Raw genomic sequence first — 17,577 nt, forward strand, 5'->3', positions numbered from 1 at the left:
ACCAAATGGAGTGGCCAGTGCGCCCCAACCCCAAAGAACCAATGTTTCAAAAGAATATAAAATTTTAAAACAGTTTTGTACATAAGCTATTCAAGATTTCTCCAGCACTAACTGATAGGAAGCACAATGAGATGACACTTTTAGAGACAGCAGCTTCAGACCCAGAATAGGGTGATGAGATGAGTTTCATATGGCTAAATCAGTGGCAAAAACATAATTTTGAAGGAGATAGAATTTTGAACCAGACCGACATGTGGTCTGCTTTATACATTTGACAAGTTTGAGTTATGGTGGATGAGTAAATAGGCAGTTACAGTTAGCACACAAAATGATAAATACTATGATAGGAGTATGTACAGGATGCACATAGGACAGGTACATAGCCAGAATTAGGAATTCTGACAATGCTGGCTGGAAGAAATAATTCACCTGAAACCTGAAGGATGGGTATAAATTTAACCAGCCACGAGGGAAAAATGTTCTAAGTCAAAGAGTAAATATTTCCATCTCCTCTCAGTAGCATTTCACAACTCTCTCCTTGGAATATTCTTTTTCATTGTCTTCTGTTACTATACTTGCCTCATTTTCATTCTCTCTAGTTGCTTTTTCTTCTCCTGTCCTCTAAATGCTTGGTGCTTATTTTTTTTCTGCACTATATTATCCCAAAGTGATTTATCTGGTCTCTTCCCATGACTTTGATTATAGATACTGATCATCTAAAATGTATATCCACAGCCAAGATTTTGTTCAGAGCTCCAAACCTGTATGTCCAACTGCCTATATGTCCAAAACTGTATGTCCAAGTGCTCATCACCAATTAATTATCTCACAAGTACTTCAACTCACATGTCCACAATTAAATGCACGATCTTATCCATTAACCTGTTTATATTCTAGAGTTCTGTGTTCCAGTACATGGCACCACCATCTACCCATCTGCTAATTACAGTTTTCTGAGAGTTATCCTAATCACATCCCTCATCACCTTCATATACCCACTTTCCCCCCTCTCTAATGCCACATCCTGGTGTACACCATATTGTTTCTCAGAGCCGCTGCACATCCTTCAGGTCTCAATTTAAATATCATTTCCACAGAAAAAGGCTTTCTCAGCCTTCCAGAATATGTTAGACTGCTATACTCCTATAGCACCCTGCACTTTTCCTTATCGACTGTATTTAATAATTTTTGTGGCTATCTATTGAATGTCTGTCTCTTTTACTAGAATATGAGCTTTTGAGAGCAAGGGGTGTGTGTTTACCATTCATCCAGTCACCTAGCATGATGCTTGACACATAGTAGGTGCCCAACAGATTTTGTTGAATTAGTAAATGAGTGCTTGACAAGACAGTATAGTATTTAGGAGGAACTGAAAGAAGTCCAGCAAGGACTCACCTAAGAGGAGAGCAGAGAGAGATAAAGCTGACTTATTAGACTGGTCTTGTCTGCTATCCTACCCATTTTTATTATTTTCAACAAAATTTAATATTCCTTTTAATTACTTATTGGATCAGATTATTCAATAATATTAATTTTTCTACCAATTATCTTTGTAGAAAGTAAGGATATAGATTTCTTTTTATCTCCAGCCTTATTTTATCATTTTTATTTTTACTTTTTTGTTTGTAAATCTAGTTTTGGCTTTATTTTTCTATGTGACAGGGAGAAATTTCTTTGATTTTTTTTTGTTTGTTTTAGGTTTTTTTGTTATTTTTTGAGGAAGATTAGCCCTGAGCTAACATCTGCTGCCAATCCTGTTCTTTTTGCTGAGGAAGACTGGCCCTGACCTAACATCTGTGCCCGTCTTCCTCTACTTTATGTGTGGGATGCCTGCCACAGCAGGGCTTGCCAAGTGGTGCGTAGGTCCACACCTGCGATCCGAACCAGCAAACCCTGGGCCATTGAGGCGGAACGTGTGAACTTAACCACTGCGCCACCAGGCCGGCCCCTCAACTTTCAAGATTCTTTACTTGGTATTCTTCCTGCTCTATATTCTCTCCTTAAATGGTTTCATCCATTATGTTGGTGATCTTCCCAAGTAGTGTAGTGAAAAGACATGGACTTTGTAGATAGCTAGCTCAGTGTATAAATAGCCTGTCTGAGACTGCTTAATAACTTGTAATCTAGGGCAAGCTGCCTAACCTTTGAACCTCAATTTCCTTATTTCCTTATTTGCAGAGTGCTTTAAATAGAGAGAGAAAAACCATGTTGGGGCCAGCCCAGTGGCATAGTGGTTAAGTTCATGTGCTCTGCTTTGGCAGCCCCAGGGTTTGCGGGTTTGGATCCCAGGTGTGGACCTAGCACTTCTCATCAAACCACACGGTGGTGGCATCCTACATACAAAATAGAGGAAGATTGGCACAGATGTTAGTTCAGCAACAGTCTTCCTCACAAAAAAAAAGGAAATAAAGTTAAATTGTTGATATGAGATCTTTCTTTTTTAATATAGGTGTTTATTGCTATAAATTTCACTCTGAACTCTGCTTTTAGGATCCAATAAGTTTTGGTATGTTGTGTTTTCATTTTCATTCATCTCAAAGCATTTTATTATTTTCCTGGGTTTTCTTCTTTGAACCACTGGTTATTTAAGTTTGTGTTGTCTAATTTCCACATATTTGTGAATTTTCCAGTTTTCCTGGTTTTATTGATTTCTAACAATTTCATTGTGGTCAAAGATGATACATTTATTGAGACTTGTTTTGTGGCTTAACATATGGTGTATCCTGGAGAATGTTCCATGTGTACTTGAGAAGAATATGTATCCTTCTGTGTTGGGTTCTGTATATGTATTTAGGTTTATTTGTGTGTGTTAGGTCTAGCTGGTTTATAGTATTATTCAAGTCCTCTATTTCCTTATTGCTCTTCTGTCTAGGAGAATGACTAGATGTTCTAGTCATACTGAAAGAGGAGTATGGAAGTCTCCCAACTATTACTGTAGAATTGTCTATTTCTCCCTTAAATTCTGTTAATGTTTGCTTCATATATTTTGGAGCCTCGTTTGGTGCATATATGCTTAGTATATCTTCTTGATGAATTAAAAATTTTTTGTTTGTATATAATGTTCTTCTTTGTCTCTGGTAACAATTTTTGACTTAAAATCTATTTTGTCTAATATTAATATAGCCACTGCAATTCTCTTTTGGTTACTATTTGTATGGAATATCTTTTTCTATCCTTTCACTATTAAGCAATTTGTGTCTTTGGATCTAAAATGAGTCCCTTGTAGACATCACATAGTTGGATCATGTTTCTTTATCCATTCTACCAGTCTGTCTTTTAATTGTGATCTTAATCTACTTACATTTGAAGTGATTACCGATAAGAAAGGACTTAGTTTTGCCATTTTGCTGTTTGTTTTCTATATGTCATATTCTCTTGTGCTTAATGATATTTTTCTAGTGTATTGATTCACTCCTTATTTCTTTTCTGTATATTTTTTAGTTATATTCTTACTGGTTACCATAAGGATTACAATTAATTTCCTAAATTTATAACAATCTAGTTTGAATTGATACCAACCTAGCTTTAATAGCATATAAATACTCTGCTCCTGTACAGCTCCATCTCCCCTTCATGTTGCTGTTGACACAAATTACATCTTTATACTTGCCCATTAACATGGAGTTTTAATTATTATATACATTGCTCTTTTAAATCATATAGGAAACAAAAAGAGGAGTTACAAACCAATATTACAGTAATACTGGCTTTATATTTACCCATGTAGTTACCTAGAGTTCTTTATTTCTTCATATGGTTTCGAGTTACTAGCTAGTCTCCTTTTCCTTCAGTCTGAAGGACTCCCTTTAGCATTTCTTATAGGGAACATCCAGCCTTTGTTTATCTGGGTATGTCTTAATTCAGTTTCTTTTTTTTTTTTGGAGGAAGATTAGCCCTGAGCTAACGTCTGTGTCCATCTTCCTCTATTTTATATGTGGGATGCCTGCCACAGCATGGCTTGATAAGCAGTGTGTAGGTCCGTGCCTGGGATCCAAACTAGTGAAAACCAGGCTGCTGAAGCAGAGGATGTGAACTTAACCACTACACCACTGGGCCGGCCCCAATTCTTCTTCATTTTATTTTATTTTTTTTTAAAGATTGGCACCTGAGCTAACAACTGTTGCCAATCCTCTTTTTTTTCCCTGCTTTTTTTACCCTCCCCAAATGCCCCCAGCACATAGTTGTGATTTTTTAGTTGTAGGTACTTCTAGCTGTGGTACGTGGGACGCCGCCTCAACGTGGCCTGACAAGTGGTGCCATGTCTGTGCCCAGGATCCAAACTAGGAAACCCTGGGTCATGGGAAGCGGAGTGAGAACTTAACCACTCAGCCACAGGGCCGGCCCCTCTTCTTCATTTTTGAAGAATAGTTTTGCTAGATATAGAATTTTTGGTTGACAGTTTTTTCCTTTCAGCACTTTAAATGTCATCTCACTGCTTTCCGAATTCCATGGTTTCTGTTTAGAAATCAGCTGTTAATATTACTGCCAATTCCTTGTACATATTGATTGCTTCTCTCTTGCTGCTTTCAAGACTCTTTGTTTTGACTTTTGACAGTCTATGGTTTGTGTTGGTGTGGATCTTACTGGTATTTTTGACAGTACACCACTGGTCCCTTCAGATTTGTTTTTTTTTCTTTGTGCTTTTTTCTTTCTGCTCTTCAAACTGGATAATTTCAATTATCCTGTCTTCAAGTTTGTTGATTCTTTCTTCTGCCTGCTCAGATCTGATGTCAAACCTCTCTAGTGAGTTTTTCATTTCAGCTATTGTATTTTTCAGCTATAGAATTTCTGTTTGGTTCCTTTATCTCTTTATTGGTGTTCTTTATTTGTCCATAGATTATCCTCTTGGTTCCTTTAGTTCTTTGTCCATGGTTTCCTTTAGAATATTGGCCCTAAGCTAACATCTGTGCCAGTCTTCCTCTATTTTGTATGTGGGACGCTGCCACAGCATGGCTTGATGAGCAGTGTATAGGTCCGTGCCCAGGATCTGAGCTGGTGAACCCCAGGCCTGAAGTGGATCATGCGAACTTAACTACTACACCACTGGGCTGGCCCCAAGACAGTGGTTTTTAAATCTTTGTCTGGTAAGTCCAAAGTCTTGTCTGGACTTCCTCAGAGATGGTTTCCATCAGTATATTTTTACCCTGTGAATGGACCATAGTTTCCTGTTTCTTTGTATGTCTTGTAATTTTTTGTTGAAAACTTGGTATTTTGAATATTATAATGTATCAACTCTTGAAATCAGACTCTACCCCATCCCCAGGGTTTGCTGTATTGATTGTTTAGGGCTGCAGTTGTCTAAATGTTGAGTGAATTTTCAAAACTATTTTGCAAAGGCTGTATTCCTTTTTGTGTGTAGCTACTGAAGTCTCTATTATGGTATCTCAGTAGTTAGCTAGTGACCTGACAGAGATCTCCTTAAACACTTGAAACTAAAAAGACAAAAAAAATACTCTCAGATTTTGCACTTAGCCCTGAGCTGAGGCACTCCTTCAAAACTAAGCCAGGCTGCCTACAACTCTGCCTTAGCTTTCACCTCCTGCTTGCACAGGGTCCAACGATCAGCTGAACTCACAAGCCTAGGGGTCCTTTTAGATCTCTTCTGTGCATGCATCCAGCCCTGAGCATGTGCATTTCACTGGAGAGTACTCAGTATATGAGGTAGCCCTTAGTCCCCCAAGAATCTTCCTCCTCAGCCTCCCCCCCTTGCAGGCTTTTCCTTGCCCCTTTCTCCATCCTTTGCCCAAGGCAGCCATGGGTAGTGTATGTCTTTAAATGCTTTCATCAGATGCAGCCTGCAAAGCTGCTCCATCCTGAGAGGGGTGAAACAAGGTCAGCTTCTTTGCCAGTCCCTCCCCTGAGATAACTGACCATCAGACAGATCAAAATGAAAAACCACAATTTTTTGAGAATAAGGTCCTATTGCCCCCACCCAACACCAACCCCAGCACCAGCAAGCCACACCAGAAACATGGTTTATTTTCACAGCTGCTGCCAAGCTGGAGAATGGGGAATGGTAGGCAGGTAAGCAAAACCACCACAATACTTTCTTACTGAATTTTAACAGCCTCTTCATTAAGCATTCCCTTGGTTGCTATGTTTGATTAGATTCAAGTTCCAAAAAAGTTGATTCTGTCATTTTTTTGCCAAGTTACTGTTTGCTTCAGTGGAAGAACCAATTCTTGGAGCTCTTTACTCCATTTCCATGATGTCACCTCTTTCTTGTGTCTTCTTCTTTACGCTCTCCTTTCTGAACACATTGAGACATATTCAATTTTGTTCTATCTTAAATAACAAAACAATATCTACCCTAAATACTTCATATCTATCTCTTGCTTTGTGGAGCAAAATTTCTTGTACTATTTGTCTGCATTTGTCTTTGCTTCTTTCACATTCATGCCTCTATTCACTATGATCTGGCTTCTGCCTCCAGAATACTAGTGAAAATGCTCTTGTGGTTATGTGGGACAAAGCGGTGGTAAAATGCAGTAAGCACAACTCAGGGATTACCCTTTCATTTAATCTTTCAGCAGCATTTGACATTATCAACTGCTTTCTCCTTTTATGACCTCTTAGTCTCCTGATTTTCTTACCACCTCTTTGGCCACTCCTCAGCTTTCTTTGTGAGATCTTCTGTTTCTGCCTATCCTTTAAATGTTATTCCTTGGTGCTCTGTCCTAGGGTGCTGTCTTTCCCTCTTTACACATTCTTGGAGCTAATCTCATCCATTTCTATGCTCGAAATATCATATAAGTTAACAACTCCACGATCTCTATGCCTAGTCGGATCTCAGTCCTATACTCTAGACCCTTGTGTCCAGTCTACTGATACCTCTCCTTAGCAACTCCACTGGTACCTCAAATTAATTGGCACCAAAATTAAACTCATTGTCTTCCCCCAGCAAATGTTTTTTCTCTCTCCTGTGTTTCCTGTTTCAATGAATAAGAAAAACATAGAAACGAATTCTAGAGTTCTTCAAAATTATTTATTTACAGAGGTAATCGTGGTACTGTCTGCCTCTAAAGCATTTAGAGATTGCGATATGTAATACCAGCACAAATGAATATAGTGGTTTGCTGATTTAGTGAGGATTATAAAAGTTTCCTATGTATTGGGAAAAAAATGTTCATTCATTCTTGCTTATCAAAGGAATGGAAATTAAAATAAGGCAGTGAGGATTTTTGCCTATTAAAGTGGCAAATATTTTATAAATTTTTTTTCCTTTTTCTCCCCAAAGCCCCCCCAGAACATAGTTGTATTATAGTCTTCATTGTGGGTCCTTCTAGTTGTGGTATGTGGGACACTGCCTCAGCGTGGTTTGATGAGCAGTGCCATGTCCGCGCCCAGGATTCGAACCAACGAAACCCTGGGCCCTCTGCAGCAGAGCACGCGAACTTAACCACTCGGCCATGGGGCCAGCCCCGGAAAATGAGTTCTTAAACCAAGCTTTAATTGGTTCAACTCTTCTGGAGGGCCCTTTAGCAATATGTATCCAAGAGGCTTAAAATGTTTTATATTTTTGACTCAGGAATTCCCTATCTAGTAATTTATCCTAAAGAAATAACTAGAGGTGTGCATAAGCATTTAATTTTTGTAATATTTTCATAATATTGGAAATTTGTAAACCATCTAAATAAGAGTTAGAAATTAGTCATATAATTATAATAAACTATGATACATCCATATGATGCATTACTATGTAACTAGTAAAAATTAGGCTTTGCAAAAATATTTAAAGACATGGGGAAATGTGATCTAATGTAATGAAAAATCAGGATTCAAAACCATATACATGTATGGTATATTAGTATTATGAATAAATGAATATATGCATGTGAAAAAGACTAAAAGGAAATATCTATATAAATAGATTTTACTTAGGTAAAAATTTATAGGTTAAAATTTCCATTTTTGTTATGTTTTCATTTTCTATGTTTTTTAATAACATGCAAATTTTATAAGAAAAAAGATATATGAATGATAATGCCATTTCTATTAGGATAAAAGAGTAGGCATTTTTTCAGAATGTATTTTTAGTTTCCAAGTTTTATATTAAAAGTTCCTCACTCTTCGGTTACCACTCCCACTGCAAATTGCTGGTACTGCTTGTTTTTAGTTCTAGAATCTTTAATATATAAAATGTTTTTGATTTACCAAAATTACAGGGTCAGTATGAGTTAAAGAAAACAAAGTAGTATGTTAGAAAGAGATCTGGTGTCATAAAGACCTGGATCACCACTCACTAACTCTCTGTCTTTGGGCAAGTCATTTAATCTCACTGAATTTCAGTTTCCTTAACCTTATAAGGGGATAATACTTTACCTCAAAGAACTGTTGTGAGGCTTAGGAGGTAATATGTAAAGCTTAAGATATGACTTCTGGCACACAGTATTTAATAGCTGTAAAATTGTTAGTGATCGCAAAGAAAATATCATTTCATCATTCTCTTAATTGATGGATTGATACTTTGAGCAAAGAACATGAATATACAGTGTTTGCAGTGTTTTACCTACGCAAGGTAAGTCTGGGAAAAGCACGTCACCACTAAGTTAACTGATTAAAATGACCTGCGTCAGTTTCGGTTACTGTTGAAGGTGTACTGTTTTATTTCTTCTTTTCAGGTGAAGGACTTATCTTCAGACACACTTCTCCAACAGCATGATGATTTGGATTTGGCTTTGGACAGCTGTTATAGTGGAGACACAGTAGTTATTTTTCCAGGAGAATATCAAGCTATAAATCTTGCTCTATTGACTGATGACATCATTATAAAGGGTTAGCAGGGCATCCTTTGCAGTCTTTTTATAGCAGTGTATGCAGGACAAATTTATATATTGTAAACATGGTTAATCAAATTCCTAGAAATCAGAACAGAGTCTGTTTCACAAAAATCCCTTATGTGCTCTTTACATAAGATTTTCTCATCTGTTCATATTATCTGTGACCTCATTTGGACATACTGCACCAGAGCAAACCAATCTGGTATTGTAGCACAAGCACAGATTCTAAATAAATGATCAAAACCAGAAAAAATTAAAAAACCAGTTCATAATATTTTCTCCTAGCTCCCTCTATATTTTTACTCAAACTACTTTTTTTCTCAGCTATCACCACTGCTCTTCAGATCACTTTAGTAGGAGAACCCAAATGAAACGCTATAGTAAAATATACTCAGCGTTGTCTCAAAAAGGTTAATTCAAGTTTGCTAATTTAGCAAATTTGCTAAAATATAAGTAGAAAAGCAGAGTTTACTAAATTTCTTTTAGATTCTGAACATATTTAGTAACTTTTATCCTCCCCTTTTACCTTGAAGTAAGGGTATTCCCACTGTCTGGCTAAAGGAAAAGAACAGGTGACTTAACCTTTGCCTGTCAATTCAAAATTGAACACAATTTTCACTCGATTTTGATGACTGTAATCAGTAGTATTTTGCTGAGCTACATGTGGGTAATAAGGATCCTATTTGTAATTTTAAATATTTTTAGTCTTCTTGAAGCTCCAACCCCTTATTTTTGGCTTGATGTTAAATTTAGACAATTAGTTTTACTACTCTAGAGCAAAATTATGGATACGATTACATTAATCTTGTAACCTAATTCAAGAAGCTCTGCCAGTCTTTTTCAGTTGTGGTAATTTATTATGGCTTTGAAACCAGGGTATGGGAAGATACTTTTTCTATCTTAGACATTTTGTAGATGACTGCTGCTTATATAATTTAGGGAAATATGTAGTGGAATGAGTATGCTGACTAAATACCATAGGTACATTTAGATTGATTCTAAACCCGGATTCTTCCATCATGGCATCAAAATAAGAACAAAAGATTACATTATAGTTAAGTATCTAATTAGTTAACAACTGAATAATTACATATATTACTTATTAAAAATATGTGAAAAGAATAACAGTATTATTGAATGACTAAAAGGCTTTAAACTTTGGGATTACTGATATAATTATGTATTTTTATCCCTATTAATCAGGAGTTGGAAAGAGAGAGGAAATTATGATTACTTCTGAACCTTCTCATGACAGTTTTGTGGTGTCCAAAGCTGATAATGTGAAATTAATGCATCTATCTTTGATACAACAAGGGACAGTTGATGGTATTGTGGTGGTGGAGTCTGGTCACCTGACTATAGAAAACTGTATATTAAAATGTGAAGGAACAGGAGTGTGTGTTCTTACAGGGGCTGCTTTGACAATTACAGACAGTGAGATAACTGGTGCCCAGGTACTTCATTTTATAAAAACTACAGCTTTATATGACGATAGATAACTTTAATCTTAATATGCAAAGGGTAACAATTACTTGATCTTTGAATTGAATTATAAGCAAGCTTAGAAACTAAGAAAAATAAAATGAGAAGTACAAGAGTGTTATAGTACACTTAGGAAAAATGGACTAAGTCCAAAGTAGGGAATTACTAGCCTTAAGCGTGATTTAAAAAAAATCTAGGGGGGCCAGCCTGGTGGTGTAGTGGGTAAGTTCGTGCACTCCGCTTTGGTGGCCCAGGGTTCACGGGTTTGGATTCTGGGTGCAGGACCTACACACCGCTCATCAAGCCATGCTGTGGCAGCATCTCACATACAAACTAGAGAAAGACTGGCACAGATGTTAGCTCAGGGACAGTCTTTCTCTCACACACACAAAAAATCCAGGAATCACTGGCAATAAAACAGATGAGTCAGTTACTTGATGATTTATTTAAAAAGAAAAATAAGTACTTATAAGCTATCAGACATTGCTGTAAGGTATTATGATTAGTTCTCTGACAGCTTGAGTCTTGAGCTAACTAATCAAAAAGATCATTAAAGGACTGGAAAATTGAATGAAAAAAAAGATTAAAGGAAGCAGAAAAATAAGAGGGTCTTTTTATAGAATGACTTTTTCTTAATTTCCCCTAAAAGGAGGAAATAGATTTTAGCAGCATTATGAGGGACTTTGTGTTTACATAAATAAATTTTTGAAACTATTGAAAAGAACTGCTTAATTTAAAGGGATTTTTGACTCCCTTCTGGAGACATCATTTGGGTGGGAGAACAGTGTAATGGACTATATGACTTCAGCCTTCCTTCTAGGCCTAATCATTCTCTAACAGATATAGTTTTCAGCATTTTTAAATATTATCTCTACAATAAATTGTTGCATTCACTGTCAAATATTTTTATATAACTTAGCGTGTTCAGAGTGCTAATACAAAATTACAGTTTTCAAATATAAAGAAAATTTTGGAGAGGTATGTGTTTTGTAGACTGTTTTATTTGCCTTTAAATTACAGGGTGCTGGTGTTGAGCTGTATCCTGGGAGCATAGCCATTTTGGAAAGGAATGAAATTCATCATTGTAATAACCTCAGAACCAGTGACAGTTCAAAAAGCACCTTAGGTGGAGTTAATATGAAGGTATTCTCATATTTCTTAACATAGAGTCATTATGAGTTATAATTATTAGAAAGATATTAAAAGATTAGTTTTAGTCTTAATATTTAGTCTAAATGTTATCTGATTTGGAAAATAGTACAAATAATTAAAATATGGTTTAAATGATGGCTGATAGGGAACAAATTTAGTCTTATAATTTAATAGTTTCAACTTAAATTCTTAGCAAATAACTTCAAATATGAGAAAATGGATGAGTTTTGCTTTTATAAAAATGTTTGACTTTCACTTGAGCAGATCTGTAATACATTTTAGAAAGTACAGCAAATTAAGAGAATAATACATTAATAATTTGTCTTACTTTCAAACTCTGTAAAATCATTTAATCTCACCAACTAAAGTATATAGCAACATCTTCTAAGTGAAATGCTTTCCCATTCCGACTTTCTTCTATAAATTCTGCCTTTCCAGGTGCCTCTCTAGACTCGTGTAGTTAATGAAGTTTTTCCCTAGAACTCTAGTTTAGATATCATTATTTGAAATTATTTCCATGTTTATCATTTTCATTATCTGAAATTATTTATCTTCATATCGATCATGTAAAAGTCAACTTCATGGGACACTGCTGTAACCCCATACAGAATCAGTTATGTTTATCAGTAACTGATAAAAGTAAATTAAAAACATTTACTATTTCCTCATTACACATTTTTGTAGTTAATATAAAATTAATCAGTGTAAGGAAAATAACACTTGTTCAAAACTGATTCAGTTGTTTTAAAGAAATGTGTAAACTCAAGAATAAGTTCTAGAGTTTATGACATGTTCATTAGTTCATATTTTATTTTTATAGAAATTATTGAAAAACTGATTTCCTTGAATAATTTAACAGGTTCTTCCAGCACCGAAATTGAAGATGACTAATAATCATATTTACAACAACAATGGCTATGGAGTAAGCATTCTCCAACTAACTGAACAGTTTTTTATTGTAGCAGAAGAAGCCCTCAACAAAGGGGCTGCTTCAGGAGATAAAAAAGACGATAATATGCTCTCCAAAGTAATTCAAAATCTGAATCTGGAAATGAATAATAATAAAATAGAAGCAAACTTAAAGGGGGATATCAGAATAGTCACAAGTTAAAGCATCTGGATTTATGTTGTTTTATATTTCAGATATTTAATAAATCTCATATCCCACAGAAATGGTAGTTTTAAATTTAAAACAATTAAAAATATTTAAACATTTTAATGGTCTTTGAGTGATTCATTTAACATGTTTTTAAAATAAAATTTTGAGATGTGTCACACATAAAAATCACCCTTTAACATATGTAATTCAGTAGTATTTAGTCTATTTTTAGTACATAGTACTACCATCATCACTAATTCCAAGAACAAATATGGTTTTAAACATTGTTTTTAATACTCTTAGTCCAATAAAGTAGCATTGGGTGTTCTATGTAGAGAACAGAAAAAGGTAAGATAGCACGATATTCTATAGGATTAGGTTCGAGCTGCAGGAAACAAGGTACTCCAAAACTGAGAGGTAAACAATCTAGCAGTGTACTTCTCCCTCACATTCAGGAAGCCGAGAGGTCCCCTATAGGGCTAGTAGAGGTTTCACGTTGGTACTTGGCGTAGGGCTGGTAGGTAGGTGTTCCATGTTAGAAATTCAAGCTGCTTCTACCTTGTTTTACCATGGTATGGTTTCCATTCAAAACCACCAAACGGTCCAAGATAGCAGTTGTTGCTCAAGCCATTATGTCTAAATTCCATCCAAACAGAAGGGACGGAAGCTTTCTACAACGTTGCACACATTATTTCAACTTTCATGCCTCCCTCCAGCTAGAATCTAATCACATGGCTACACCTAACTGCAAACGGAGCCAGGAAATAGAATCTTTAAATGGAGGGCCATGTGTCCTTTACTAAAATAGTTCAATTCTAAGATACAGCTAAACATTTCTTCCACAAAACGGAACTTATATTGACTTTAGGATATAAAAGGAAACAAGCACTCAGGCTTAAACTTTTCCTTCCTCAATTTGACTTTTACTTCCTGTTACCTGTAACCTAGTAAAGGTGACCCCGTGTCACCATGGAGAATCTCTTAAAGCTGAGTTGAATAAGGCTGTTCTTTAGTGTTTCACTGTCTAGTCTTTTTTTTTTTTTTTTACACCAGGTCTTGTTAGCTGGATGACACAAAGGATGGTTTGAGGGAATGCCCATGCAGGCCTTAACAAGAACAATGTTTCTAGAGTGAATTCAATGAGCTATAATGGTGGGGATTTTCCTTTCCAATCCTCTTCCTCCACCTGTTTTTGGCCTCAGGAAGAGTAGAGAATGGACAGACAGGATCTTTTCAGAGTGAGCAGAAAGAGCAATAGCCTTGTGTGAGCAAACTGCTCACTCGCTGGTTATGTCTTCTTTCTCTTGCTGCCATTGGTTTCTAATTTCTCTTTTCCCAGGCCCACTTCAGAATAGTTTATATGTAGTCTCATAACCCTAAACCATGCATGAAGCCGCTTTTTTTTTTTTTTTAAAGTTTTCCTTTTTCTCTCCAAAGCCCCCCAATACACAGTTGTATATTTTAGTTGTGGGTCCTTCTAGTTGTGGCACGTGGGATGCCACCTCAGCATGGCTTGATGAGTGGTTCTAGGTCCGCACCCAGGATCTGAACCAGCGAAACCCTGGGCCACTGAAGCACAGCACGCGAACTTCACCACTCAGCCATGGGGCTGGCCCCAACAAAGCATTTTTAAGACTTTGTAAAAATTTGATCTTTCATAAAGTTTTCTCCTTCCTTTACCTTCCCACCCCTATTTCCCTTCATCATAACAAATCACCACAAATTTAGAGTCCTAACACCAATTTATCACCTTATAGTTCTGTAGGTTAAAGTCTGACATGGGTCCCACTGGGCTAAAATCAAAGTGTTGATAGGGCTTTGTTTCTTCCTGGACATTCTAGGGGATTTGTTTCCTTGCCCATTTGAGTTGTTGGCAGAATTCAGTTCCGTGCAGTTGTAGGATGGCGATCCATTCCTCGATGGTTGTCAGCTGAGAGCTGTTTCCAGCTTCCAGTGGACACTGCATTCCTTGGGTTATGGCCTCCTTTCTCCATATTCAAAGCCGACAATGGATTGAGTCCCTTTCCTGCTTTGAATTTCTCCTGCCTCTTCTTCAGTCTTCTCTCTCTGACCCACTCTTCTGCCTCCCTCTTCCACTTTTAAGGACTCTTGATTAGATTGCGCCCACCCGGGGAATCCCGGGTAATTTCCCCATCTTACAGTCCTTAACCTTAATCACATTTGCAAAGTCCCTTTTGTCACCTAAGATATGTATTCACAGGGTCTGGGAATTAGGATGTGGATATCTTTAGGGGGCCATTATTCTACCACCTATCTTAACCAATTTTCTAGGTCAAGGGAGGCCCAATTCTAATTTTACTCCTAAAATAGGATTTAAGAAGAGTTTCCTCCACCAGGACCAACTATCCAGTGCATAGCTTGTCTATGTTTAAAAGAGATTCTAATGTAGAACCTAAAGGAGAGATGGTTCCATATTTCTGCCCTGCCCTCCCTTTTCGTGCACATACTTGGCTTTCCTACTAGACTGTCTTGGAGTACAATTCCTACTAGAATTTCTTGGAGTACAGACAGCGGGTCTTAGCAGCCATCACATCCCAAACTACTGTGAATGGCAAGTAGTTTTAAAAGAATGCTACCAATGGGTCTCTGCCTAGGCAAAAGACTGAAAGGAGTTTTACAATCCAGGACTTTTAAGGGTTATCTCATCACAGTTGGTGAGGATGGAAATGGTAGGATTCAGGGGGTGAGGACTGGCTAAATCGAGATTAGAAGAGTGGCTTTGGTGTGGAATGAAAAGGGATGAATTAGAACCCCTTTTGGCCTTTTCGTAAGGGCCTAACACTGAAAGTGGCCATGCCACTGCCATGCCAGTAGCAGCTAAGGTAGACCCTCAGTTGAAGAGCAGAATGGGAACCATAAAGCTGGAGCCGCTTGTCAGTCTATGAGGTAGAAGCAGTGAAAGCGGCAGGTGGTTTACAAACCAAAGGACTGAAAGGCGCTCCTCAGCAGCACAAGGTAGAGAAGTTGCTCAGGTTATAGGAACAAGTTGCTATTCTTTGTGAGACACCCAAGTTGGGAAGTGTATGCATGCTATAGATTTAACAGTTACAACCAGAAAGCAATAAATTTGAGAACAGGGCTCTAATTTTTCAAAGTATTAAAGTGAAAGAGAAAACTACATAAATATACTATATGTTCAGTGATTGAACCAAATCAGGTCTTCTTAAAGTACAGACAGACTTAGAGAGTCTGTGAACTACCTAAATGTTAAGTGAAAATCCTTTTTGAGGAAGATTGACCCTGAGCTAACATCTGTGCCCATCTTCCTCTACTTTATAGGTGGGATGCCTGCCCAAGTACGGCTTGATAAACGGGGTATAGGTCCACACCAGGGATCTGAACTGGCGAACCCTGGGCTGCCGAAGCGGAGCGCGCAAACTTAACCACTACGCCACCAGACCGGCCCCAATAAGCAAAAAATTTGGTGTTCATCATTTTTGATTGAGAGTCCATAGCTTTCTTCATATTCTCAAGAGCCTCTCAGCCCTCAAAAGCTTAAAACCACTGAACTAGATAATATTTAAGTTTTCTTTTACATATTTTTTATTGTTATTCAATTGAGGCCTAAAACAGTTGTCTTTTAACAATTTTTTTTTTCCTACAGGGCACTGATTTGTTCTGTAGAAAACTCAGGCAACTTTATAACTCATTAATATTTTAATACTAAACATTATGCCATTATCTATTTTTTGGTAATCTGATATTTTCAGATTTTGCAGTTGCATAAGAAAGATGAACATTTATTTACCAATAAAATTTTGAAGCCATTGGCAGGTACCATTAGAATACTAGCTTAATTTGGAAGTGCTTAGAACAATTAGCAACACCAAAAAAATGTTCATTTTATTTAGATCAGCAGGTTAACCTAATCCTATTGTGCTTCCTAATATTTTAGTTATAAATTTGAATTATTTGAGTAACTACTAAAATATTAAAAATAACCACTAAGTATATTTTACTTTTTACAGGTTAACATGAAAATATTATGCAGGTTTACCAATTAAGATGAAAAACATTAAACATTGGATTATGTAGCCAATTCTTTTTGTTTCCTTTAACTTAAATTTTTATTTTTAGATTTGAAAGAAATACGCAATTTCAAAGTTTGGAAATTCCTGAAAGATCTCCTATTAACATTAATCCTAAGGTCACCAGCTCATCCTGGTTTGCTGAGGACTTTCCCAGTTTCAGGGCTTCGAGTGTCTCAGGAAACCACATAGTTTTGGGCAAACTGGGCAAGTTGGTCATCTCAGTTAGTTCCCAGGAAGTAGATTTTCTTAAAAGCTAAATTATAACCAAAGTAGTCTGATAAGTTCAGATGACATCAGTTAACTTTGAAAGATTCAATAGTAAATTTTCCCCACAATTCAGAAAACTTTTATACTGCAAGTAATAGGACAGTCCACAAATATTAAAGGTACACAAGTACACTTCTAATAACTTTCCTGTCTTCTGGCCAATTCAAATCTAAACCTTTCAGATAAATCCAGTGGAATTCAGGAAGCTTTTTCCAGTTAAAATCAAAACTCACAAGTCAGTTCCAGTCCAATCAAAAATTCAATTTCTGGTGTTCTTTACTATCCTCCCATCCCAATTCTGCTTCTAGATTCAGAGAGAGGGAAACTGGCATTCAAATATGTGCCTAACCACAGGTGATGATGTCCTCTTTCTAGTTGTCTGTGCTGACTCTGAACTGATACAACTGTTCATGTTCTCCTGGTCTGTTCCTCTGACATAGCTTATGTCCAGAGGGTTTTATGTGGAGCTTCACAGCACGGGAGATCCCATCAAGTTGTAGCTGATTTCTCAAGGACACTGTGCCAACATATTTTCTCTTGACACAGAGAGCTCTGCAGCCTCGCTTCCTGGAACTGGCACATCAGCTTACTCCCCCAGTTAACTTTTGGGCATTTCTCTGAGCCAAAGGAAATTTACATTTCTCTTCCACATCACTCTCAGGTTGTCACTGCTACAACCTTCAAACTTAGAAGTACACAGTGAAGATGCCAGTATATAAGCTGCCAATCACAGAACAGGTACAAG

General features: G+C 36.8%; 1 protein-coding gene across 1 annotated transcript in view; it reads left to right on the top strand.

Annotated features, from left to right (window-relative positions):
- Nucleotides 1–12,663, top strand: part of SHCBP1L (SHC binding and spindle associated 1 like) — a 32,172-nt gene extending 19,509 nt beyond the window's left edge. The window contains exons 7-10 of the mRNA XM_044758417.2: nucleotides 8,622–8,775; nucleotides 9,984–10,234; nucleotides 11,283–11,405; nucleotides 12,274–12,663. Of these exons, the coding sequence (XP_044614352.2) occupies nucleotides 8,622–8,775; nucleotides 9,984–10,234; nucleotides 11,283–11,405; nucleotides 12,274–12,525 (780 nt within the window). The 3' untranslated portion in view covers nucleotides 12,526–12,663. The remainder of the gene's footprint in view (nucleotides 1–8,621; nucleotides 8,776–9,983; nucleotides 10,235–11,282; nucleotides 11,406–12,273) is intronic.
- The last annotated feature ends 4,914 nt before the right edge of the window (nucleotides 12,664–17,577 follow it).

This window comes from Equus asinus, chromosome 25, assembly GCF_041296235.1.
Source record: "Equus asinus isolate D_3611 breed Donkey chromosome 25, EquAss-T2T_v2, whole genome shotgun sequence".
NCBI lineage: Eukaryota > Metazoa > Chordata > Mammalia > Perissodactyla > Equidae > Equus > Equus asinus.